Genomic DNA, 26,910 nt, shown 5'->3' on the forward strand with positions numbered 1-26,910 from the left:
CCTGATCAAGCACTCCCATACTGCAAGATAGATACCCATTACTCCAGCAGTGAATAGAACACCAATCTCAGGACAAAAGAACAAAGGACAACATACTTACCTGTTGATGACTCTGCCTGAATTCTAAGTCTGCACCCACCAGAGACTTTAACTTGCTGCATCTTACTCAGTCATGTGTGCAGTGCTAGACAGAACAGAAAGCTAAGAAAGAGAGGAAAATGGTGGAGAGGGATAGAACAGAATAAAGAACTTTTAGATAATAAAACATGTGAGCCTCTTCAAATGTTCTACACATAATGTAACATTTAAATTCAAATACAGTCACTCGATCTATGGAAGAATTACACTGCAATGAGAATAAAGCTAATCACGTCAGCGGGTGCCATGCTTAAGTGAAACTATTCAGTGATTGAATATCCACCAGTCAGCTACAAGGACTGCTTGAAGGTGTCACTGTTCAGAAAGTGGCAACAGGGAGAGACTGAATAGGCTGGGGCTGTCGGAGGCTGAGGGTTGACCTTAAAGATGGTTATAAAATCATGGCGGGCATGGATAGGGTAAATAGACAATGTCTTTTCCCTGGAGTGGGAGAGTCCAGAACTAGAGGGCATAGGTTTAGGTTGAGAGAGGAAAAATTTAAAAAGGACCTAAGGGGCAACTTTTTCATGCAGAGGGTGGTGCGTGTATGGAATGAGCTGCCAGAGGAACTGGTGGAGGCTGGTACAATTACAACTTTTAAAAGGCGTCCGGATGGGTAGATGAATAGGAAGTGATTAGGGGGATCGGGGCCAAGTGTTGGCAAATGGGACTAGATTAGGTTAGGATATCTTGTCAGCATGATTGTACAGAAGGGTCTGTTTTGGTGCTGTACATCTCTATGACTCCATGACTCTAATTAGAGTGGCCCTTAAATCCCTTCCAATACGTTCACACAAAGAAGCATTCATCTCAACTTCTAAGGTGCTAAGTGATCTTGCAAGTGACCCATCATTGAACTCCATCTCTCTCAAACATTATATTATGGGCCAATGGATTAAAAACACGAAAAAGTAACTTAATGAACCTAAAGGGTTGGATGTTGTTAAGAAGTAGTTGCAGGTAAGTTAAATGGAATTTTGGCACTTTTGGAGAACTGTTGGTCTGTAAACACAACTTGTGCATGCACAGTTCTGTATTCATTTTTGTGTAAGCTTCCTATTTTTGTCGGACTTCTGTCTTATGAAGGAACTTGGTAGAAGTCTTGGAAATGATAGAGAAAGTGAAAGTCTTTGTAGGAGCATTAGGAGGAGAACAGTCAGGTCTAAAGTGACTTCATTTTACTGAGGCAACTTTTCATTTTTGCAGACATGGCTATTGTGATCTCACTCAGATTGCAGTCAGCAGGCTTTGCTGCTCCATTTCTTCACTTTAGCTTAACATCTTCCTCTTCATATGATGAAACAGTTGCATCCCCTTGTTATTATTGTCAAGTTTTGCAAACTCAGAGGTCACTTCATATGTTACAAAGGTCCTGCAGTTGGACTCAATTCCAGCAACCAACTAGATTTTTCTGTGCATCCAAACTAGACTTCAGAATGGTTATGTGTTCTATCACACTTCTTGTGATTTCAGGGTTTCTTAAGATAGGAAATATGTCCCCAGTGCACATCCTGATGTTGGAAAACATATGATATGCTTCTGTGGTGCTCTTCAAGGCTTCTGTGGTGTTCTTCAAGACTTCCTCACCTACCTGGAAGCCAAGACAGTAAATCAGGTGAACACCCAAGCATGGAGCTTGCCAAAGAGGAAAGATGCATTCTGTGTGGAGAGAAACAGTTTGAGAGGTAAAGTGTTAGAAAGAAAGAATTCCAGAGCTTAAGGCCTAAACATGGCTGAAAGCTTGGATGCGAAAGGTGGAGTCATTAAAATCTGGGCATGTGTCAGAGGAGAGAACAGGAGGAAGACAGATGTTCTGTTGTCTCTATGAAATGGTTACAGAAACTGCAAGGTGCAAAGGCATGGAAAGTTTTGAAAACAGGGACATGAACTTTAAAATGAATGCTGATCCAGGAGCCACTGGATATCAGCAAGCACAGGGGTGATGGGAACCAGAACTTATCCAAGTTCTTACGAGTGTATGGAATGCCTCTGTTAATCAATTGATTTCAGATTTCCAGCATCCACAATACAGTGTTTTTGTTACAGTTAATCATCCTAATACACAACCTTCAGGGCTGGAATGGTGAGATTGTTACATGATTAAAGAGTCATGCCAGCTCCCTATGTATTTAGTATTGACATGTGGGATCAGGTAATTAGTAACATACAGTAGAGACTTATTAATGAAATAAAATTGCTGTCTGTTCATAAAATAGCATAGGATGTATTTGCAGTATTGACTGATTCATGATCTCCCACAATTGTTGCCTGCATAAAAGGGGAGCAAACTTAAAACAACATTACCCTGTAATGTTTCAACTGGAATGAATGAGGTTTTGAAAGTAAAACATTTGTGCATAACTTATTGAATTTCCTGATCTTATGAATACTGTAATTTTGGAAGTCTGTGGGAAGGACATCAGTATTTGGGACCGGGTGAAAGGGGGCGAATTTCTGTGGGAATTGTCCCAATCGTCTGGTGTAGCTTCAATGAAACAGCTGCATAAAGCTTTAAAAAAGCAATGGTAACAATTGTGCATTGTTCTTCTGGCATTTCTAGCAGCTAATTTACCAACATTACAGTGGAAATGCAACAATCCCCATCTACGCCTCCTCACCAGGCTTTTCCAGTGCTTTGCTTTATATAAGCTTGCTTTGCTAAAACTGTGAGACTGGGTGCACCAGACCTGGAAACATTTATTGAAGCCTTTATCCTTCAGCCAACAAAACCAGTCTGTAAGCTTGAAAGAATTTCATTTCATCAGCTAACAGGAGTTGAGCAGCAATTGCTTATCAGAATTACCATTAAACATGGTTGATGTTTATCTTAATTACATCACCTGTCACACAACTTTGATGGCAGCTTTGATAAGCGTTAATCTAATGTCTTTCTATGTGCCATTAAACCACATCAAATATAATCCATGTACTACTATTATGGAAAGATTAATTCTGAAATCATTGACATTAAGTTGGAAATGGAGTTAAAAGCATGAGAAACATGTTAAGTCTCTCTAAATGTTGAAAGTGCAACAGATCAATAAAGCGATCAGAGGGAAATGTGGTGGGAAATACTTTCTTTGTAAACAATGAATGGATGGAACTGCACAGCCACAGAATGGTGCCAAATCCAACTCCATAGTGCCACTGGTACTAGTGCTATAGCAATCCCAAAACTGCCGGCTGGAATGATTCCTGTTAATCCTGTTAAAGCCTGACAATAAGGGTGCAGTCAGAGGTTGGCATGTGTTAGAAACGTGCAGAGTAAGCGGATCAAGACGTTGTATAAATGTCTAATTGATTAATGATACAATCTGCCATTTTGGTCTGCACAAGTCCATTTAATGCCCTCCCTTCGGTCCTAGCTGGGCATATTCATAAGGGACCCTCTCCCCATCCTCACAAGCACCACCCTCAAACTCCCCTGTTGGTGTTAGTTAGAAACCACCCATGCAACTTTCAGATGAGGTGTCTTTGACACTCTTGGTGCAGGTTTAGTGAAAGGTGTGTGTTCAGTACTGTACAAATGGAGGGTTTTTTTATGTTTGCATTTATAAGACAGTGATGTTGGATTCTAATAAAGATGCCAAAGGATTTGGAAGACTTGTCTGGTGGAAGGCTGTTTCAGTGCACTCACTCCTCATTACCTGCAGATCCATGCATTTGCAAGGTTGGCCTCCATTTTATTGTGCCATTGACCTGTCCAGTCTAATTGTTCAGTCTTGGACAGTAGTTAGGAGAATTACATGGTAGCAGTATCCTCATTTTCTGTTATCCATGGGATGTCTGTGCCCTTGTACTGCATGGATAGTGAGGATTTGCTGTACTGGGGCCATTGTTGCAGTACATCTGAGCCTGCAGCATACATTGGAGAGACAGCAAGGGCATCAGAGAAGGGTAGCAATACACAAAGGAAGGAGGAGCATGGATCTAAGGAGAAGACACCAAAGGTCATTCGAGACTGAACTCAGTGCACTATCTGAACACATTTAGTTTTACTACAACTTCTCCAACCTGGCCTTTAAACACACAGCAGAGCAAAATTGGTGCTGCCAATGGCTGTCAAGATTACTTCACCTAAATTTCAATAGTGGTAGATCCTTCATGGTTACTACATGGCACTCATTGCAGCTATACTGTTCTATGAGACACAGATGATAGTAGCAGCTATTCCACTTGTGAGCATTTGTATACTGCCAACAAATACCCTATACAGAAAAAAGAGCATTTCATTGACTTCTCATTTACCAAAAGGAGTGAGCATGAGATTTGGCTGGATTGATGAGATTCGCAAAGGTCCACAATGCAAATGACTGAACACAATTGGCTTTTGTCTCTCTGCATACCACATAGTAATGAAGACATATTACACTTCATTAAGGTGCAATTGATGCCTGACAATATCAACGAACTGGCTTGTCCTGTTGTCGCATCACATTTATTCATCCTGCCCCAGTCAACTGCTCCCACCAGGAAGAAGCAGAGCCTGGCTGCTGAGTGACAAGGTTTGTCCAATCCATACTTCGGTCATGTCTCCCCTCCATTACTCAATAATGTGAGGACAATATGTCTGCAATGAGATCATGCAGCTACCTGGACTATCATGGAAAAACACATTGATGTTCTGATGCCATGGCCCTACTGCCCGGATTACACTCAGATCTTTCTCAGTATGTGTTGCAAACTAAGCAACTGTGCTAACATGAGGGCCACTCCTTGGCCACTGCAGAAAAAAAAGAATGGCAGGAACCTCCTCACTTTGAAAAGACTGATTGTGACTGGATCCTCAGACATTGATTCCCCTGAGAAATCATCCCAACATGACAATTACTCCACAACTGTGCACCTTTCCATTCCTTTGGTAGGACCATCACACTGTTATTTGGCCAAAAGCTGAAAATAAAAGACACCAACATAAACATTTCATTCCAACTTAATCCAAAGCATTTCTAACAACATATTCAAAACTGAACTGTCCACTCCTGGTTTTCCCTTTGCGCCTGCCTTGTAGGTGATCTTTTCTCTCTAGTGTTCCTACCCAGGGCTAACCCAATAACTATAGCATGACTGTTGGACAGCTGGTGACCTTCACTGGGGAAGACTGCAGATGGTCCTGAAAGATAATTTGAAACAGGTTTTTTATGCCTTAAGGGCCAACGTTCAGTGTGCACCATCTTAGCATAGGAGGCAGCATTCTGGACAGACTGCATGAAATGTCATAACAAGGACAGGTGGAGCAGCAGTGGAGTGGGAATGAATGCTGCTATCCTGAGAAGAAACAGCAGTTGTACACAATATGGAGTTACTGTCACTTTTGCAGGTGGACTCCTCAGCAATCCTGAACAAACTGTTGGAAAACAGGTTGCTGGGAGAGACTGCATAGTAGACAGGCAGGAGGTTGGAAGAACACAGTAAACCAGGCAGCAACAAGAGGTGAACAACTTGACATTTCAGGTGTAACCCTTCTTCAGGACTGCATGCCCATTTGAACACATACACCTGCAGCCCTGATGGCAGCAGTCTGAGCCTGTGTCACACTACACTGAGCCTGCACAGTGACAAGCACAGGTCTGAGTGTGAGTGTTCACAATAACTCCAAAACATTGAGTAGCTTCTGTCTGTTGTTGCAATGGAAGCTGAGATATGAGTCACTCTTTTGTTGTGTGATCTTTGGGCTGCAATGTTAGGACTCCATGACATCAACATAAGTTTGCTCCAGGGTCCTTATGTAACATTGTGTTCACAAGAGCTGACAAGTTGGTCACCATTTCCAGTCTGGAAAGGATGGCTACAAGCTCCATGTAAAGTCCTGTGTCAAATCAAAGCCTAACTCTTTGAACTTCTTATCACTAGTGAGGAAAAATCAATGGTGGGTCTGCCAATGCACCAAGCCTGTCAATGTGCATTCCCATAAGCATTTTCCTCCATGATCAAATCCAGGATCTCTGCCAAGTCCTCCATAGACAAGCTTGTTGGCAACCTCACCCATCAGATGCACTTGCCTCTGCCCTGGCCCGACCACTCATGCCCAGTGACTCACCAGATGCTAATTGCAGCTCTGGAGTGCACTTTAAGGTCTGCACAGTATCAATATCCGAGTTAATGCCTCTGCATATCCATCAAAGTAATAGTGCTTCTATACACCAATCTCCAGTACCTCATCGAAAGACCTCTGGGCTATTGCTCCATGTTGTCCTATGCCTGGCAGAAGCCCTTCCTGAGAGTGTGCTAGCAGCTCCTGTAGCCTGACTGTGGATCCACTTTAAAAGATTGCAGGCTTCCTTTGCAAGGTGCACCTCCAGGCAGCCACAAAGCCAATTAGTTATTTGTAAGTGTAATTTCCTTTTGTGTTCACAACCAGTGCAGTCCATCTGTGTAAAACAGATGTTCCAAAAAACAATGAAATAAATGAACAGTTAATGTTTATTTGATAAAAAGGATTTAGGGATAAGGACAAACATTGACTAGGACGCTAGATCCATTGTTCTGTTGTAGTGGTGTCATTGATATAAAAATGATCAAAAAATGCAGCCTTAACTTTACGTTCACTAACGTGCTCTGGGGAAGGAAACTGGCATCCTTTCCCAGTCTAGTCTACATGTGACTCCAGATCCACAGCAATGTAATTGACTATTAACTGCCATCTGGGGATGGGAAATAAATGCTGGACTGGCCAGTAACACCTTCATCCCATGAATGAATCGAAAAGAAACCGCTCATCAATTGCGTCTCTGACAATGGAACACAATGAAATAACTCCACAAAGGCCTGCACACATGAATAGCTATCTCAGAGCCTAGAATGAACAGAACCTCTGATAGTCCTGTTTATATCTGTCAGCCAGACTTCCTAACAGCTTCAACCAGGAAATTCCTATTTTATGAGATCTATCAGGCTGACTTCATTCCAATCACTACGCACTGTCTCTGCACAAAAGGGCTAAATTAAGTTACAATTATCAATCATTCTTTGATTAAGGAAGTAAATGTATGAATGACACAGACCATGAATATCCAAAATATAACTCTCGATCTATTCTGCTTTTTTAAATGTAATCCTGGATGTGTTGCAGTTTGTTTCACAACCTGTGGTCTAGGAAGAAGGAAATCACCCAGCTTTCCCACTCCCTGCCAACAGATCTGGCTGAGAGATTGCTCACTGGGGAGAATGGCTACTTCTGTAAGGTATAGGACTCTGAAACCATAACTTCAGATGTCTCATATTTTTGATCTCCATAATTCCTTCTAAATGCTCTTGCAGAAAGATCAAGGTAAATGAATGAAAAGACAATATACAGTCATGATTTGGTGATGCCGATGTTGGACTGGGGTGTACAAAGTTAAAAATCACACAACACCAGGTTATAGTCCAACAGGTTGAATTGGAAGCACCTGATGAAAGATTAGCGCTCCGAAAGCTAGTGTGCTTCCAATTAAACCTGTTGGACCATAGCCTGGTGTTGGGTGACTTTTAACTTTGTACAACAAATAGTGTCATTTTCTCCTCTACAGTGCTAGCTAAAATAAATGACTGGCAATAAAATGTTGAGTGGGTGCTCCTTGGCCATGTTGAAATAAACATTCATAATTTTATAGTTGGTCCTAAACTGCAGGGGAAAAGGAAACAAGGAAGCCGTATCACTGAAACAATTCTGAAGTTGAGGCATCCTTTTCAAAATGCAGAGTTAGAATGATGAGACACACTTTGGTGAAAAGATAAGCCCCAGGACAATGTTGTCTAGGATTCAAGTACATGCATACATGCAGTAAATGCAGGAGAAAGCAAGCAGGTTAAGGGCAAATCAAGAAAGTGATAAGCATTTTCAAAAGTAAATTTATTAGTAGTCAAAATCTAAGAGATTTGTACTTTCATTACTAATATAGACAAGCAGGAGGCTGGAGGAACACAGCAAGCCAGGCAGCGCCAGGAGGTGGAGAAATCAAAATTTCGAGTGTAACCCTTCTTCAGGACTGGGGGTGAGTGTAAGTGGAGCCACGTCTGAGGGAGGCAGAGAACTTCTTCAAAGTGGGCATCCTTTGTTTTTGCACATGACAGAGAGCAGTCATTTGACTATTTTAATTTTCTACATTGACTTGTAATCCTTTAGCATATCAGATTTACATTTTTTTTTAGTGCTTTGATGGCCATACCTCCTCTCATTTCAGCAACTGCTTCTAGCCCTCCAACCCAGATCTCTGTTCCTTCAATTCTGGTCTCTTGTGCACCTTGATTTTAATTGTTTTGCTATAGGCAATGCACCTTTAGCTGTTTGGGCAGTAAGCCCTGGAATACACTGTCTAAATCTCTTGACCTCAATACCTTTATCTCTTTGTTTAAGAAAATGGTTAAGATCTAGCTTTTTGACCAGGATTTTAATCACACATCTTAATTTCTCCTTTTCTGACTTATTATCAATTTTTTTATTTGATTACGTTCATATGCAGAGTTTCAGAATCATTTGACACTGTACAAGCTCTATATAAATTCACTTTCTTGTTAAACAATAACAAAAGATAAAGTTAAAACGACAAATTGAAAACAAGCAAGTGAAAGAGTAATCTGCAGTCTCTTCTGATTGAGATACCCCTGGTCAGAAGGCACCACATTATTGGTCTCAAAGGTCACTTGGGAATAAACTGAAGCCTAAAGCCTAGGCAAGCGGTAAATCTACCTTGATGATCCTTTCAAATTTTGTTCCATAAGTACTGGAACCCAGAAATTTGATGATGCTTGCCTGTTTTACAGATGAAAAATGTTCTCCCAGCTGTCCATTATGGTAAGTAATGTGTACATGCCCATTATGCACTAGGGATGCACTGTCCAGACTCTTGGTAAAGGCAAAACAAAATGCCAATCAGGGCTCCTGACTCAGACATTGTTGAACCCTTAAGGGGCCTTATGTTTAGTTGAGACCTTCTTTACATGTTACAGCCACAGTATTCAGTAAAATATGGTGTTCTAACCAGAGATGTTTAAAGGGACCTCTGGAGGGAACAAGCAAAACAATATGTTTTTGAAAAAATTGTTTACCTGAAAGTAGAACCTGGTGTAGTAGCAAAGACCATTACTGATTCATGTATAGCCCTCTCCTAGTTTTCCCACTCCCTGCCAATGAGCCTGGTTGAGAGATAGCTCACTAGGGAGAATGGCTACTTCTGCAAGGTATAGATCTCTGAAACAACAACTTCAATCCCTCATTTACTTCAATCACTTCCATCCTTCTTCAGATTGCCCCAGCTCCTCTCATCCACACCATCCCAGATGTACCTTCTGCCAGTATATGATATTGAGTAAGGGTTGTTTCAAGTAGTTTACAACCACCAATCCTCTTTTGTCTTCACTTTATCTTGAGTCTGTTTAGCGATTAGTGGTAGAGGATGCACCATGCTAACATCATGCTATTCTGAGATAGCAATTGTGTTTTTGCAATAATAGCAATTAGTACAATGAGCTTTGGTTGGTAATAAATACCAGAGCCTTAGTGCACTGGTACAGATACATCTTTCCCCTTCACCAACTGGAGTAGAACTCTTCAGCCTCACCCATTAACCACATGTAACATAATCATCATTGTACAACACCTGGGAAAGGATTTCTTTGCTGACAGCAACAGGATGTTCTCACCTATCCCACACTAAAATTCTAAGCCTGCAGCTGAAAACATTGGATGGAATTGTATAAGGGTTGGAACGATGTGTGCTACAGTAAGAAAAGTGGCAGAATCATGTGAGCTTCCCAGTGAGGCTTATCACGATATCAGGAGCAGCTCACAGCATCTCTTATGCATTCCCTGGGCATCAAAACAGGTTTCTCCCTAAGCAGCAATGAGTTGCTAATTAAGGGGAATTATAGTTGTTAACACCTTGTTGAAGACACAACTCACCTCATTAAATATTCAGCTTCCTATTTTCCCAAACACACTGGAAAAGCCCAATGTTCAGAATTCCTGAGGGGGTACCAGGTGACTTCAGCTCTCTGTTAGCCATGAGGAACCTCCATGCTGCTCAGGGCATGATGTATGGGCTCAGCCGCATGTATCCCTTGACATTCACATCTGACACTTGCCAACTTCTCATGATCCTTATAGCACCTCTTCACCCAACTTGCAATTCATTAGGAAGCACGCACTCACATTGCAAGACACACCAACCATTAGCATTGAAAGGCTGCTGCAAGTATAGGTACCCAGCCCACAGTTTAGACCTGGCTGTTTCTCAGACCTGCTCACCCACATGGTACTTGCCTGCATGACTCACAGCATCTCTGTCTTGTCTTGCCTTGCCTTGCTTGTTAACACATCGGTCCTTAAGCCAGAGTCAAAAATAATCAGTACTGCCATACTGACCATGCTTCTTTGTGCAGATGCACAGACAAACTCTTTGTCATGATTGCCAAAAGGGATCTGTTGGGGAAGAAAGAGGGCATCTTGCTGTATGGCACACTGAGGTGTCAATCTTAATACCTACAGGCAGTGTTCCAGCTACCAATGTGGCAACACTGCACATTTATTTAACTTAATGGACAGTATTGGAAAGTGAGTGAGTATTGGTCCTCAGTCCAGTAAAGGCAGCGAGGGAGTGTCCTGTTAGTCAGGGGTCCCGGTACCAGCACAGTCCACATAAAGTGTCAGGGCTTGGCTACAGTCAACTGTCTTCTTGGCCACTCAAGGTCAGTGGAAATGTTCCACTATATTCCCAGAATTGGGCAATGGTCACTCTGTAGGACCACCACAAGCAATCATGGGAATCACATGTTGTCAGTCAGGGAGCTACAAACACAGGTGGTCAAGGTCTGGCCAGACATGTCTAGAGACTACTGGCTGAAGTCTTATGTAGCTCTGAGGCAAATACAATGTTTGAGGTACAAGGGGTGATTGTTGAGGAAATGCAAGGGCAGCCTGTAGGGGCAATGGGGATCAATATTATACAGAATGTGGTGTTAAGGCTGAGGCAGAAAGCAGAGGCATTTGTTGAGATGGGGACAATGACGGTGATGACAGGACAATCAAAGTGTATGGAGAATAAGTGGAACAGCATCACAGGCTCTGAGAAAGGGCTATTGGCAGTGACTATCATTGTGGCCTCTACATGATTAGATTAAATTCCCTACAGTATGGAAACAGGCCCTTTGGCCCAACAAGTCCACACCGACCCTCTGAAGAGTAATCCACCCAGAGCCATTTCCCTACATTTACCCCTGACTAATGCACCTAACACTAAGGGGCAATTTAGCATGGCTAATTCACCTGACTTGCACAACTTTTTTTTAATGTGGGAAGAACCCGGAGGAAACCCACGCAGACACGGGGAGAATGTGCAAACTCCATGCAGACAGTTACCTGAGGTAGGAATTGCATCCAGTGCTGTGAGGCAGCAGTGCTAACCACTTGCCCCCCACTATGCCACCCCTATGGTGGACCCGGGTTCAATTCCCACCTCGGGCGACTGTGTGCATGGAGTTTGCACATTCTCCCCGTGGCTGCGTGGGTTTCCTCCAGGGTCTCTGGTGTCCTCCCACAGTCCAAAGATGTGCAGGTTAGGTGAATTGGCCATGCTAGATTGTCCCTTAGTGTTAGATGCATTAGTCAGGGGCAGGTTTAGGGTAGGGTGATGGGTCTGGATGGGTTACTCTTTGACGGGTCGGTGTTGGGCCGAAGGGCCTGTTTCCACCCTGTAGGGAATCTGATCTACATGGGGAGTGTAGAGAAGCAGGCTGAACATCTTTAAAGGTGTAATATTGGGGTAGGGAGGACAGTTGGAGGTGAAGTTCAATATGATGGGTCTCCACATATACGGGGATAGGTAGCATCAGAGTATTGGGGTAGTGAAAAACAAAGGGGACATGGAGGCTATCTGGAGGGAGGGAAACCTTTAAGGGGGTCTGGGGGTACTTAGCAACCAGGGGGACCCTGCCATCATTTTCTGTTGTCTAGATGCAAAATGCAACTGAATATTAATTGGGACAATGCCCAGGGTGGCCACTGCAGAGGCTGAAGATCACTCAGATCTCGCTGCGACAGGATCCCTCAGGAAGCATGATGTCTCATTGGAGGACTGGATTTTTTCACCCCTGTAATTACTCAGGAATCCTGACTGGAAATGAACATTATTTATTATTGAACACTAAAATACAGCCACAATTCAGGTGTACTTCGACTAGTCTCAGTCCAGGACAGACAGTTCTGCAGACCCATCCCGGGATCTATGAGGGTATTAATTAGTGATTCCCCCGTGGGCCTTGTAGGGGTTATCACAATCCCAAACTCCATTTCCTGGGGATAGTGCAGACTCCCAATGTTCTAGAAAACTGTGAAAGAACTATGCTGTATGCTGGAGAGGTGTAGGAGTGGGAGGCTATCCTCTCCATGTGCTTATTAAGGTGATAGCCACTTTAATCTTCCATGTGACTAGCTCCTTCCAAAAAACAACAGGTGGCCTATGTGAGATCACTCAGTTGTTCATTCAGTCATGTGGGTCTATCCACAGCAAGTGGAATACAGCAGTTCAAGAAGACAACTCATTACCACCTTAACAGATGCTTCTCCTTTCTGACCTGCAACAGTCCTTTTTCATTCATTCGTGGGATGGGGACGGCACTGGCTGAGCTGCTGATCCTTAGTTGTCCTTGAGAAGGTGATGGTGTGCTGCCTTCTTGAAGTGCTGCAGTCCATTTCCTGTGGGTAGACCCACCATACGATTAGAAAGGGAATTCCAGGATTTTGATCTGGTGATAATGAAGGAATACCAATCTGTTTCTAAATCAGAATGGTGTCTGGATTGGAGGGGTCTTGCTAGTGGTATGTTCAACTATATATTGCAACCCTTGTGTTTCTAGATGGTAGATATCATGTGATTGGTAGAAAATGCATAAGGAGCCTTGGTGAATTTCTGCAGTGGTATCTTGTAGAAAGTACAAAGTGCTGCTACTGAACATCAAGGGCAGAGGGAGTGAATGCCTGTAGATTTGGTGTCAATCAAGTGGGTTACTTTGTCCTGCATAGTGTCAAGCTCCTTGAGCGATGTTGGAGCTGCACTCATTCAGGCAAGTGGAGAGGATTCCATCACACTCTTGACTTGTGTATTGTAGATAGTAGATAGACTTAGGGAATCAGTAGGTGAGTTATTTGCTGCAATATTCCTGGCCTCTGACCTGCTCTTATAACCATTATATTTATATGCCTAGTCCAGTTCAGTTTCTGGTCAGTGGCAATCCCAGATGTTGATAGTGGGGGGATTTCAGAGATGGTAAAGCCATTGAATGTCAAGGGTTGATGGTTAGATTCTCTCTTGTCAGAAATGATTATGGTCAAGCATTTATGTGACGTGAATGTTACTTGCCACTTGTCAGCCCTAGCCTGGATATTGTTCAGTTCTTGATGCATTTGAACATAGACTGCTTCAGTATCAGCGAACATTCCTACTTCTGACCTGATGATGTGGAGAAGCTCATTGATGAAGCAGCTGAAGATTGTTGGCCCTGCGACAGTACCCTGAGGAACTTCTGTAGGGATTTCTTGGAGCTGGAATGACTGGCTCCGATAATCACAACCATCTTCTTCTTCTGCTAGGTTCAACTCAAACCTAGCACAGAAGAAGGGTTCAGAAAAGATTTACAAGGATGTTGCCAGGATTGGAGGAGCTGAGCTACAGGGAGAGGTTGAACAGGTTGGGGCTGTTTACCCTGGAGCGTCAGAGGCTGAGGGGTGACCTTATAGAGGTTTACAAAATATGAGGGGCATGGATAGGATAAATAGACAAAGTCTTTTCCCTGGGATCAGGGAGTCCAGAATTAGAGGGCATAGGTTTAGGGTGAGAGGGGAAAGATCTCAAAGAGATCTAAGGGGCAACTTTTTTCACGCAGAGGGTGGTACATGTATAGAATGAGCTGCCAGAGGAAGTGGTGGAGGCTGGTACAATTGCAACATTTAAGAGCATTTGGATGGGTATATGAATAGGAAGGGTTTGGAGGGATATGGGCCAGGTGCTGGCAGGTGGGACAAGATTGGGTTGGGATATCTAGTTGGCATGGACGGGTTGGACTGAAGGGTCTGTTTCCATGCTGTACATCTCTATGACTCTATGACTCTAAGTTGGTTGTGCTTGTGATTAAATTTCAGAGTGCAAACCACTTCAGTGTCTGATTAAACATTTCATATATTTTGCAGGTTAGAAGTTAAATCTGGATCCCTTTATTTTACCATTGCAGATTAATTTTAAACCATGTTCTAGATTTGCTGCATTATATCTTTGAAACTCATTTAGTTCAACAATCTGCCTGATTTGTTTGATTTCTTAGTTTTCATCTTTAATTCTCCACTCACCAGCCAAACGTATATTTCCATACTAGTTGAGAAGTAAAGATTCTGGGCAGCTTTCCTGAAATGCCAATATGTCTATTCTGTTTTTTTTCTTGGTGCTTCCTGTCTTCTGCATTATCCTGTTGTTATTCTTCCCAAACATAGTCTATTTCTAAACAAACAGTATTTGTTTCCATATCACCACCCTTTGATTAAAGTGAACTGACAGTCTTTCCATGAGCAAATTAACTGTAATTTTGTTCAAAAACCACTTATCTCCAAAACTTTCAACTTGCTTCCAGTATTGGCCCTGGGTAAGGAAAAGTCAGCTCAGCAAAAGGGAAGGAAAACAAAATATATCCTCTCCATTTCTCATTCCAAAGCAGCCCTTTGTACACCATGCCTATTTGCTGCAGTCTTTCTGGTAAAAATAATTCTTGGATTCAAGTCCCAGAAATTAACTTGTAAAGGCAGCTGGCATAAACAGGGCATACAGAATGATCTCTGCCTGAAATGGTTAGGTCTAAAATCAACAAGCCTTGGGCAATGACCCAGAAACATGAATCTCCATCTTTTATGCATATGGAGGGATAACCCTGGGAGAAGCGGGTAGCTACCATTTTGATTGTTAAAAATGGCAGGAAAAACCTTGGAAATAATAATTAAGTTACATACATGATCAGATAATAGGTTAACAAAGACAAAAAATAAGATATTTGTGCTGAACTCAAAGTTGTGGCTTATTGCAACGGAAAATCATAACATTAAATGAAATGACCTTAAGTCATTCACAGGTTTCTGTAGAAATCAAAACTGGAATAGGTACCTTCAGACATGTCTTGCTTTGAAAAAGAAATGTGCTGGTTGAAATACAGTACTCTATGTGTACACTAATATGCATTCTTTGCTGAAATAAAATAAATTGCTAAAAATGAAAGAAACCATGTACAGTTAGGTAATTCAGGACATTCCTCAGCAGAAAAGACTTCTAAATCACTAAGTCAAAATGATATAAAATGCCTGCGTTCATAAAATAATCTTTGAAATAAAATAAGTTTGAAAATACAGAAGAAATACAATAAAAATGTGAATACTTAAACACATTATATTTACAATTGTTTGATGAAGTTTTAATTGATTAGATACCATCTAGTGGCAGATGTTGGTCAGTGTGTTGCAGTTAAAGCCCAGAATTTGCTGTCCTAACCAATTAACCTCCGCCATGAGATAGAGTACAGGACTTCAGTGCATTTTAAGAATAGGAGACAAGAGAGCAGCAGATGTCAATGGTCTGAGAGGTAAGAACAGGGTGGGAATGGGAGGTTGGTACCAGGGTCAGGAACTGGTGGAAGGTCAGAAGGATCTCAGGACTGAGTACAGACATGAAGCATAAGGAAAAAGTCTTGAGAGCAGGCAGGCCATGGAACAGGCAGTATGGGACAAATAATGTAAACTTTAAACTCACAACATCAAACAACTACATTGTCACTACTTTGTTTTGATTTAACATTGTTATTTTAATAATGTTAACAAAGTCAGCTTTAAATGGAACACACAATAATGAGAAATTTGAGTAGAGTTTGTCCCATATCCCCAGGGCATCGTCCAACTACCTGCTGGAAGAGTGCTGGTGCTATGGACTATCACAGCTATACTGCATCATGTGACATCTGGTCATAGCTGCATAACAATATCCCTTTAAATCTCGCAGTTTATATTCCCGAGCAGGTCTTTGATGAACAGAACAGAAGGGTGATTCCACGGACTGGAAACCTCTCTGGAAATATTATTGATGTGCACTATTTGAATTCCATATTAGTTTTTCTGTTTCAAAACTGTGGCACCTAGGAGAGAGTGTTCAATAAATTAATATTTCCGTTCTGCTGAGGCCCACATGTTCTGATTGCTCAAGTCCTTACATTCTAAGTCATGCCAAGAGCTATTTTAGTGATGTAACTCTCGCTGCAGTGTTTATAAAGTTTGGATGTTGCATAACTTTGACAGCAGGTAAAATCTATGTGAATATGTTAGTAATCAAATGTGTTTAGAAAATGATTCCAAAATCATAGCAATGCTAAGTATAATGGTAAATCCTACAGTTTAAAAGCAGCCTCAGAATTATTTGCTTAATTGACTTGGACATAAATGTCCTTAAATAAACAGCATGCAATAAATCCAAGGGGAGAGAAGTTCTCACAAGAAACTTCTGGCTTCCAGTAGTAGATGAGTAATAATGTTACAGCAGAACATTTCACACTGAAATTTTTATCAATGCTACCCCACCAGACCCAGGAATCTTGCTGCCAGAGGCACTCTCCATTATCATTCAGCATGACATCAGTCTGAATTAAAGCAGCTTCCTCAAATGGTTTGACATCTGTAGAATGATCTCACACTTTCTGTAGCATTTAATGGAGAAATCAAGATAATCTTAATCTAAAATACTAAATCATCCATCTGTCATATATTGTGACACAGTAATAAGATTACAGAATTTGGTGTAATATACCAGATTTTTGTTAGTTAGAAGTGTTGATAGATTTTGCAAACACCCTCCCTCTCAACAACACACGCCCTTTTGCAAATGTCCTGGCTCGTTACATTAAATTATGAACTCATTGAATTTGTCTCAAAATGTCACTTTATAAATGCACACATTTCCTCTCCCACACATTTGGGTCCAGTATCACTTCCATCAGTGTGAATCCTACATATATTGGGTAGGATTTACACTTTAAATAATAATACAAGAGCAAATCAGATTACATCTTTCCTAATTTCAACTATTGAAGTTGAAGGAATTAGACATTGGGAGAAATGTAGATATGTCCCTGACACTACTAAACATGGTCAAAACTGCCCTCCATAGTTCAAGATATATGTAACAAAGTTTCAGTGTCACACATCCTGACTTCACTCTGAGACCAACATAAACTGATGTTCACCTTGGTATTCTGGAATATGTCTCAATGTCATCTCATGGCTATAATCACAGTTGTATGTTCGCTGTGCGATTTGGTTCATTCTATGGGTTTCAAATCAACTTCTATTGGTAGAAATGTCCATTCTTGATGTGTGAAGAACAACTTTCAGCTATTTGATTGAGAATCACATTTGGAACCCAGTCCAGTTTTCATGCTTGGCCAGGTTAGACACCACAAAGCAGGTGATGCAGTGTGGCTTATGAGTTAATACTAGCATGAAAAGAAGAGAATTGAATAGAGCCCTGAAAAACACAAGCAGGATTGTGACATACAATTATTGGGCACCCATTGCTTCCAATGCAGACAGTGCATAAGTATCACATTGCCTGCTAATTTGCATCTTTTCTCAAAAATATAATTAATTCACAAAATATCTTTTAATTACATTGTAAAATAATTCAATTTGGACAGTAGTGTTATTACCATTTGTGAAAGTCCATTGATTCTCAAGCTCCACTACACCTCGGGTCTCCCCAAAGTTAATGATTTAATCAAAGTACATTAAGTCGCAATTTTAGCTGTCTAATGGAATCGTGTTAACAGAAAGCACTAACCATCTTCCTGTTCTTAACAAGAATTACTTTTTTATTCATTTAAAGCATGTGGACATCATTGATCAGACCAGCATTTATTGCCCATTTCTAATTGCCCAGAGGCCAATTAAGCATCAACCACATTGCTGTGAGTCTGGAATCATAGCTAGGAACTAATTACATATGGCTTTACTGGTTAAAATTCAAATCCAGTTTTAAAATTTCTTCACACATTTACAGACAGACACAGAAAGACAAAAAATTGTTTCCTTGTCTTCATTCCATCCGTAACATCAGAGTTCATTTTCACAAGTCCATGGGTCTGTTGTGATGTTCCTTTTGCTTGCCAAGACTTTCTGTTTTTTTGGCATCTGTTCTCTCACTTGAGATACAGGCTGAATTGTATACACTAACTAAAAATTCTCTTTTTTACTGGTTACAGGAAAGGCTGGCAGCAACTAGTAGGAGAAAATTAATGGCTTTCTTCACGTACTTATGCAACGGAGACACCCGTACAACACCTGCCCTTCCAGCATTTCAAAAACATCTCCCTGGTACATTCACACCGCAACCTGTTCAGTTGTTTGGGAACCAGAGAGATGTTGATAGACTGATGGACTTTGGCATTCCTAATTGGTCACAATTACACATATCAACCAGTTACTTACTGCTAGTCATATCTCACTCTACATACACACTTAGATGCCAAGCTATCTCTAAACAGCTTCTCCTATTGCTAGAATAAAAATCAGTGTATGCACTACACTGAATTAATAAATTGTTTTGAGAAATGCAGCAATTGCTTCCACAGTCTTTTAAGTTTAAAGCCGTCCTTTTTGATTCTAGGCCACGATAAAAACATAAGGAAATGAAATGCTATTGTCATTTAAACAGAAAATACAGTAAATTTCATTTGGGCACTTTTCACAATTAGTTACCTTCATCCAGTTGCAACAATAGAACATGAACTAAAAATGACAAGAATTATATTCATTCTGTTTCTAGTTTACAGTCTGAGCTTTCTAAGTTACTGGCTTTGCAGTACATTATGACTGAAAGATCTTAGGTAGTAGCCTTTTCCCTGCTGCAGCTGCCCCAAGCTTCTGTGCATCCTTCTTATGTAGTCCTGGACCTTGGAATATGCCAGTCTGTAACATCAGGTTGAGGACAACTCTTTGCGCAGGAAGACCAATAGTTTTCAGTCAGACCAAAGAACATCTGGATGGTCCTCCAGATGGAGTTGATATTTGTTTTAGTGTGTGTCCTAGGGAACAGCCCAAGCTGGATCTGCTCAGAGGGAGCCTTGACAAAAATCACTGCATCTCTCTACAGACCTTCATTATAACGACACATCCTGGAAGGAGATCTATGAGTCTCTTCACTATTACAGCCGTCTCAAGGGCAGTGTGGGATGGAGCAGCAAGTCTGAGTGTGCCTTTCTCACCACCAGCTGAACCAAATCTTGGTAATGCTTGAAAGTTCTGACAATGCGCCATTCTGTCAAACTGCTTTGACAGTCTGCCAGGGAACCACCTGCCAGAATCAACCATCTCATTTCCTCACAGGGTCTTGATGACTTTGTGTTCACTGCTACCTGATGGTCTCGTGGTTAAAGGTGATTTTCTATATAAATATTTGCACAAGGAACTAGCAATACAGAATAGTCCAACTACTTGGAGCCTTCTGCAGCAACATGATCAAACCCATCCTTCGCAACCTGGGGACAGGTCAAGCCTCAGCATGTTGTAACAGTTAATGTTTATGTACTGAGGATCTATGCAACTGCTCACGAAGATGGTCACCAGGATGAGGGTGATGTCAGATACATTCTTCCCTTCTCTATCCCAGGTTCTGTACTTTGTGTACCTGTGAACACAATCTATCTTTGACCTCCAGATAAAACAGAAGATAGCTCAGCTGACTGATGCAGTGCAAGTTTAGGAAATGGGCCATGTACCGAAACACCAAGAGCACCTTTCACATGATGGCCAGGTCTTTACCCACAATGGAGAGAAAGAGTCACTCCTACATATGATTGCAATATCAAACTTCCTCCCATTGCCCCTTCTGCTTATATATGTGGGTACTGATGAGAGTGATGATAAAGGTGAAGATGAGGGTTGGTGAGGGGAGTGATGCATGTAAACGTGAGGGTGGTAATGAAGGTGATCATAAGGCTTGCGATGAGGTTGAAAATGAGGGTTACAATGAGGGGGAAGTTAAAGGTGAACTTGAAGATGATGATGAAAGTGAAAATGAGAGTATTTGAGGGTGATGATAAGAATAATGATCTGGATAAAGTTAAGGATGGGATGAGAGTGATGTTGAGGATGAAGATAAAGGTAGGTTGAATGTACGGTTGAAGATGAAAATTAGAGTACTATGAGGAAAATGATGATGAGGATGAAGATGAGAATTTTAGTCTTCTCGTTGAGAGTTAACACCTTGCACAGCTTCTCCCACTTCCTGTGATAGATGGTTGGAATATTGGGAGGCTCGGCTGTCTTTGGATAACTCAGAGCTGTGATCTTCCTTCAAGCTGCTGATCACAAAGCTCTCCCAGTATGCCTTTAGAAGGAATAAACACGTCCACATCTCACCCTGCTCCACAGAGTTGGAGATGAAAATTAGAGGCCACCGAAGTAAACAGTGAAGCTTGCGGGCTCTTCAGGTCCTGAAGATCCACTTTGACATCGACGCCCATTGTCCTCAGCAGGATCAGGTTCTGCAGCTTTTGAGCACAATTGAACACAATGCTGCCTTTCTATATCTCTCTCACTTTCTGAATACCTTCTTGGGATATAAAACCTCTTGATGTGCACATTGATTGCTTCCCAGGATTGCACTAAAATCTCAAAGGGAGGTTTCATGCTTCTCAAATGATCTTAATCACTTTTGAGTTCTTTAATGTTTCTGGGATCAAAAGTTTCATGTTCAGCTTCTATGTTCCCATGCCAACCTTCTGAACCTCGTATAGGTGACAAGCAGCCAGTAGGAAGTCGTGATCAGAAGAGAGTACCAGCTTGATGTCAGTGAATCCATCCCCTCCAAACCTGCGGGACACAAATAGGACGTCTATCCTCGAGAAGACATACCCATTAGGCTACTGCCAAATGTACTACTGAGCTCCATCCAAAGGGGGTGCTAAAGATTAAAAAATGCATAACTACTTATAGACAATAATAGACAATAGGTGTAGGAGTAGGCCAATCAGCCCTTCGAGCCAGCACCACCATTCATTATCGTCATAGCTGATCATCCTCAATCAGTATCCTGTTCCTGCCTTATCCCCATTACCCTTGATTCCACTATCTTTAGGAGCTCTATCCATCTCTTTCTTGAAAGTATCCAGAGACTTGGCCTTCTGGAGGAGAGCGTTCCATATATCCACCACTCTCTGGGTGAAGAAGTTTCTCCTCAACTCTGTTCTAAATGACGTACCCTTATTTTTAAACTGTCTCCTCTGGTTCTGAACTCACCCATCAGTGGAAGCATGCTCCCGTCTCCAGAGTGTCCATTGCTTAATATTTATTGTAATATTGAGGTTTCACACTTTTCATCTTATGATATCATTTTCCAACAAAGTTACAAAAATAGACAATTAAAACTCAACAATTGGTTTAGACCTTGTGACTTATGCATATTATCAAGTAAGACAAAATCAATAAGGTTTTACTAACATACAGGGATTTTCTTAGTAGGTGATGTTGAGCCAGTTGGGTGTGTATTCTTTGGACTTTAAAAGAGGGGTTACCTTATTGAAATATATAAGATTCTTAGGAGTCTTGACCAGGTCGATGTGGAGAGGTTGTTTCGCGATTGTGGGAAAATTTAGGACCAGAGGGGCTTAATCTCAGAATAACGGGTCCCCCATTTTCAGACAGAGATGAGGAGGAATTCCTTCTGGAGGGTAAGAGAAGGATAGTGAGTCTGTGGAATATTTTTACCGCAAATGATTTTGGAACTTGTGTTATTACTTATGCAGAGCTGAGATAGTCAGGTTTTTAACCAGTAAGAGAATTGAGGATTATGAGAAAAAGGCAGGAAATTATAGTTGCAGGTTATCAGATTACCCGTAATCTCATTGAAAGGTGAAATTGATTTGATGAGCCAATTTTACAGTCTTATGGATATTTCCATTCAAATATTTTCTCATAATGTGGATTAGATTGAATTTATTTTAACCTCTTATGTATTGACATATTAATATCGTGAAATGTTATAACTAGTTTATTTAAAAACTGGAGGATGGAAAATAGAGTTTATTGTGACTAATATAAGAAAGCTGGAAACAGATTTATGTTAATAACATGTGACCTCTTGTGTTGAAGACTTGAAAAGAAAGGAAGAAGATAAGTACAGGAAGAAAATGAAGATAGACTCTGTAACTCTATATCAACTGAAAACCAAAATAGGGATCCTCTCTAGATGTATGGATCGTTTTTTGAATAGAATACCTTACTTAGTCACTGGAGGAGATCCAAAGTGGCCGAAGGAAATGATTCACTCATGATTTTAACTTTTAAACAATTCACATGATTTCTCATCTCACATTTATTTTGCTCCTACATGCTTCACTTCACCAGTGCTTTAAAACTCCTTAGTTGAAGAACCTTTGACACCATACATTTTGAGATGCCAACAGAACCAAATTGTGTGAAACATAAGTGTGCACAGTCAGCATAACTCATTATCACAACTGCCTGTTTCAATTGGTCATGTCAAGTTAAAGTGCCATTAAACAATCCACTCCACAAACTTTCGGATTTCAGACCTGCTGCCAGAGTCCTCTGATGTTCAAAATGTTAAATTCTGTCTCATGCCTGAGTCCCCCGGGTGGGAAGTAGCCAACATTCACATTCTTGTCAGATAGTGGCTTGTTCTGGAAAATTGTGCGCATGATAATTTTGAGCAAAGAAAAGAGCAGGTTCAATAGTGATGGCCCTCAGAGTTGATCAGCCTGCCAAGTCTTAACATCAATCACAAAATATTGCCGTTTGGAAGAAAGTTAACAGTATCCTACCCTGCAGTGTGGGTCCAGAGTCAGCAAAAATATCATTTTGATTCTAAAAATGGAAGAATTGTAAAATACCTGAAGTAAAATAAGTGAGAATAATTTCATCAGAATATTGATTTGGAGACGCCGATATTGGACTGGGGTGTACAAAGTTAAAAATCACAAAGCACCAAGTTATAGTCCAACCGGTTTAATTGGAAGCACTAGCTTTCAGAGCAACACTCCATCAAGTGGTTGTGGAGGACACAATCGTAAGACACAGAATTTATAGCAAAAGTTTACAGTGTGATGTAACTGAAATTATACGTTGAAAAATACTTTGATTGTTCGTTAAGTCTCTCATCCGTTAGAATGACCATGATAGTTTCACTTCTTTCCTATGTAAATCGCAAAGCGATTTTTTAAAAGTTACATTCTCAAGTGGACTTTAACAATTGGTGCCAACACAGAAAATTTATAGAAGGTGTGCAGCTGTCTGTGCCATAATGTTTAGACTGATTCTAACCTAAAAAATGAATTAACAGAATCTTACATGGATTCATGCAGTTTTTGAGCAAAGTACAATGTAACTGTGCAAGTACAAATTCATCCCACAAGCGTATATATGTATGTGTGCATGTGGGTTTGTGTGTGTGTGTGTGTGTGTGTATGTATATAGGAATGTCTGTTTGTGTGTGTGTATATTATATACATATATGTAGGAGTGCCTGTGTGTGTGTATAGTGCAATGGGATCACCTGTAGTGTGACATGAACCCAAGGTCCCAGTTGAGGCCATCCCTGCTGCCTGTCCTGAAGTTCACCCTGGAGAATGGTCACCCAAAGATCCAAGGTCGAATGTCCCAGACCGCTGAAGTGTTCTCCAGTTGGGAGGGAACACTCCTGTCTGTTGATTGTTGTGTGGCGTCCATTCATCTGTGGCCGTAGCCTCTGCTCAGTTTCACCAATGTACCAGTCCTCAGGGCATCCTTGCCTGCAGCATATGAGATAGACAATGTTGGCTGAGTTGCATGAGTACCTGCCACGTATATGGTGGGAGGTGTCCCCGCACGTAATGGTGGTATCCATGTCCACACTCTGACAAATCTTGCAGCGTCTACTGTGACAGGGTTGTATGGAGTTGTCCTGAAAGCTGGGCAGTTTGTTACGAACAATAATCTGTTTGAGGTTTGGTCGTTGTTTAAAGGTGAACAGTAGAGGTGTGGGGTAGGTCTTGGCGAAGTGCTCAGAATATTGATTATTGATATCTACATATCATGTGATTCCAGTCACTAAGTGCCTTTCAATCATTCTTCAGGGGGAGTGTCATTATGAAACACAAAATGCGAAGAAGTACTGATTGTAAACTTGCTTTTACCAAAGTCTCAGTGTGTGAATACTTTATGAAATTGAAAGACGGGAATTTCATCTGAAGCTGGTAACATTCCACTCCATTTTAAACAATTTCCTACTGCAGAACATCAACTGGAACATTGCAGAATGTGGCACCATTAATTCACAGTCACCATAAACAGGAACTGTTAAGTGTAAGTCATTAAGAAACCTAGCAGTTTAATGAGTAAGCAGACTTATTTCCAAACATCAGTAAAATAATAAACTATTGGCTATTAACAGTGGAACTTTGTACCTTTGCTGTACTCACTGTGCTACAGCTGGGACAATTTACAATTCTGGGAGCTGCAGTAGGAATTCCTGGTAACATCTCTGTATCATGGTGCAATTATTAGGCTTCATTTGTAGGAGAATTATCAACCAACATTTATTGAAGGTATGTGAAAATGTCCATATTTTAGGTGCTAAGAGATCATTTACAACTTGAAATGGATGAATGTACAGTCGTAGGGGTGGCACGGTGGCTCTGGGATTAGCAATGCTGCCTCATAGCGCCAGTGACCTTGATTCAATTCCAGTCTTGGGCAATTGTATGTGTGGATGTTTGCACATCCTCCCTGTGTCTGCGTGGGTTTCCTCCGGTTGCTTCGGTTTCCTCCCACAGTCCAAAGATGTGTAGGTCAGGTGAATTAGCCATGCATTAGTCAGGAATAAATATAGGTTAGGAGAATGGGTCTGGTTGGGTTACTCTTCAGAAGACTGTTGTGGACTTGGGCCAAATGGCCTGTTTCCACACTGTAGAGATTCTAATCATTCTTCTAATCGTTCTTGTATTGGTAAATAGACAGGATGCCACATTGGTAAATGTGTTTGTTCATGTGTTTCTAATCACCACCAGCAGATCTGCAGAATCAGGATGAAAATCAGTGACATTGTTAATGGGAGGACACTGCTGCCATTTGCCAAGTCACCACTCCAGCTAACACCCTGTCTTAACATTGGGCAACTGAATATGAACAGAGTGAAGGACAGCTTCACACCTCCAACCAACATTACTTAAAAATAATTATGAAATACGTTCATGTTAACAGTTCGAATATTCATTCTGGCTGCTAGTGCAATTGGACTTCCTTAAAAAGCATTCCTTCAGCTCAAGATGAATACCCGATAGAGAATGGTTTGACTTGTCTTGCAGTATGTTTATTTGTCATCAGGAATATTGTGTTGAAAGAAATTGCTTCTGTATATTGGGGGCTTGCTGGGGCTTTCTCTTGAGGTTGCACAGAACAAAGAGGAGGAAGAAGCAGCTGAGAAACAGGAAAGGCAGACAGTGTAGGCAGAATAGTTATCTGGGATTTATGTGATTAGATTACATGAGTAGTACCAGGGACATCAACTGGACTTGTTTATTCACTACAGTCCCATATGCCTTACATTTCCTGTAGCACTAATCATCATATTATCCTATACTTGATAACACAGAGAGCATAGACCCAGGAAATGCAATGCGAATAATATTTTTAAAATATGCTCATTAAATAACGTATATACAATAGAACTAATAATCCTTGTGCATTCCCTTACTGTCTGTCTTCTGAGTGCCTTTATCTTTTGGTATGAAGAAATAAACGGGGGGTGGGGGAGGGGGGGGGGGGAGGTGGGGGTTGACTTCTCTAAGCTCTACCATCTTGAGCAATTGTGACAGTTATTTGTGTTTTGTCTCAGCACATGGACGTACCACATATCAAATTAAAATCCGGGCGATCAAATCAAAATAAAGGAGCCAATGACAAGGTTTTCTTGAAGAGGAATTTTACTGGTTACTAACCCTGAGGAAAAATAATAAAAACACCATCAAACACTCAGAAACACAGTCACTAATTTGGAAGGGAATTTCCCTGTTACAGACAGGAAAAATAAAGGATATACAGTTTAAAATTCCCTTGAGGTATTAGATTTTTAATCTGAGTCCACAATTATATAACTGTTGTCTGACATCCTCAGCAGTGGTGATATTTTCAGATTACTTTGAGTTCTCAGTGAATGCTTCTTTCCCCAGTTTCTTTTTTGACTGGATACTGTTTTTGAGATGCTGAGGGAACAGGCAGGGAATGAGAGAAAGTCTGCCAATTTTTGTTTAAAAATTCATTTTTCTTTCCTTTGCTGTGCTGCTTGAAATCAGCTGTTGAAATACAGTTCAGTGGGGATTCTTGAGTCATCTTTGTTCAGTTGGCAGACTGACAGATGAGTCTTTCATCTGTCAATATGCAAAACTTTCATACAAGTGTGAATTAAAATAGGAGATGCAAATGCACTGAAACTCCCCCAGTTGCCTGGTGTAAAAGTCCATGAAAAATCTCATGTACAGCAATCAAAAGATGGAAGCTGTAATTTAATAGTCCATATTTGCCAGTGTTGTAACACTTTTCCAAATGTTTCTCTGTGTTTCAGCAGCAGCGTTAATATGAAGGGCGGATAACCTCCAATTGGAGAAAATGCAAGAAAGACTTTTGAAGGAAGACCTTTACCAACGTTGGACATAGAGTTTTCAGCTGTTCCATCAATGTCTGCACTGAAACAGACTGGTCTGTATGGTTGTCAGGAACAGCAA

General features: G+C 41.1%; 1 protein-coding gene across 2 annotated transcripts in view; it reads right to left on the reverse strand.

The window, feature by feature from the left end:
• LOC132824713 (protein FAM180A) overlaps positions 1 to 26,910 on the reverse strand; it is a 74,145-nt gene that overhangs the window by 27,287 nt on the left and 19,948 nt on the right. The window contains exons 1-2 of one of the 2 annotated variants that reach the window (XM_060839384.1): positions 12,691 to 12,743; positions 101 to 201 (exon numbers count right to left, since the gene is read on the reverse strand). The exons of the other annotated variant lie outside the window; for it this stretch is intronic. Of the exons in view, the coding sequence (XP_060695367.1) occupies positions 101 to 161 (61 nt within the window). The 5' untranslated portion in view covers positions 162 to 201; positions 12,691 to 12,743. Of the gene's footprint in view, positions 1 to 100; positions 202 to 12,690; positions 12,744 to 26,910 lie in introns of those variants that run through there. 2 annotated transcript variants of the gene reach the window in all.

This window comes from Hemiscyllium ocellatum, chromosome 19, assembly GCF_020745735.1.
Source record: "Hemiscyllium ocellatum isolate sHemOce1 chromosome 19, sHemOce1.pat.X.cur, whole genome shotgun sequence".
NCBI lineage: Eukaryota > Metazoa > Chordata > Chondrichthyes > Orectolobiformes > Hemiscylliidae > Hemiscyllium > Hemiscyllium ocellatum.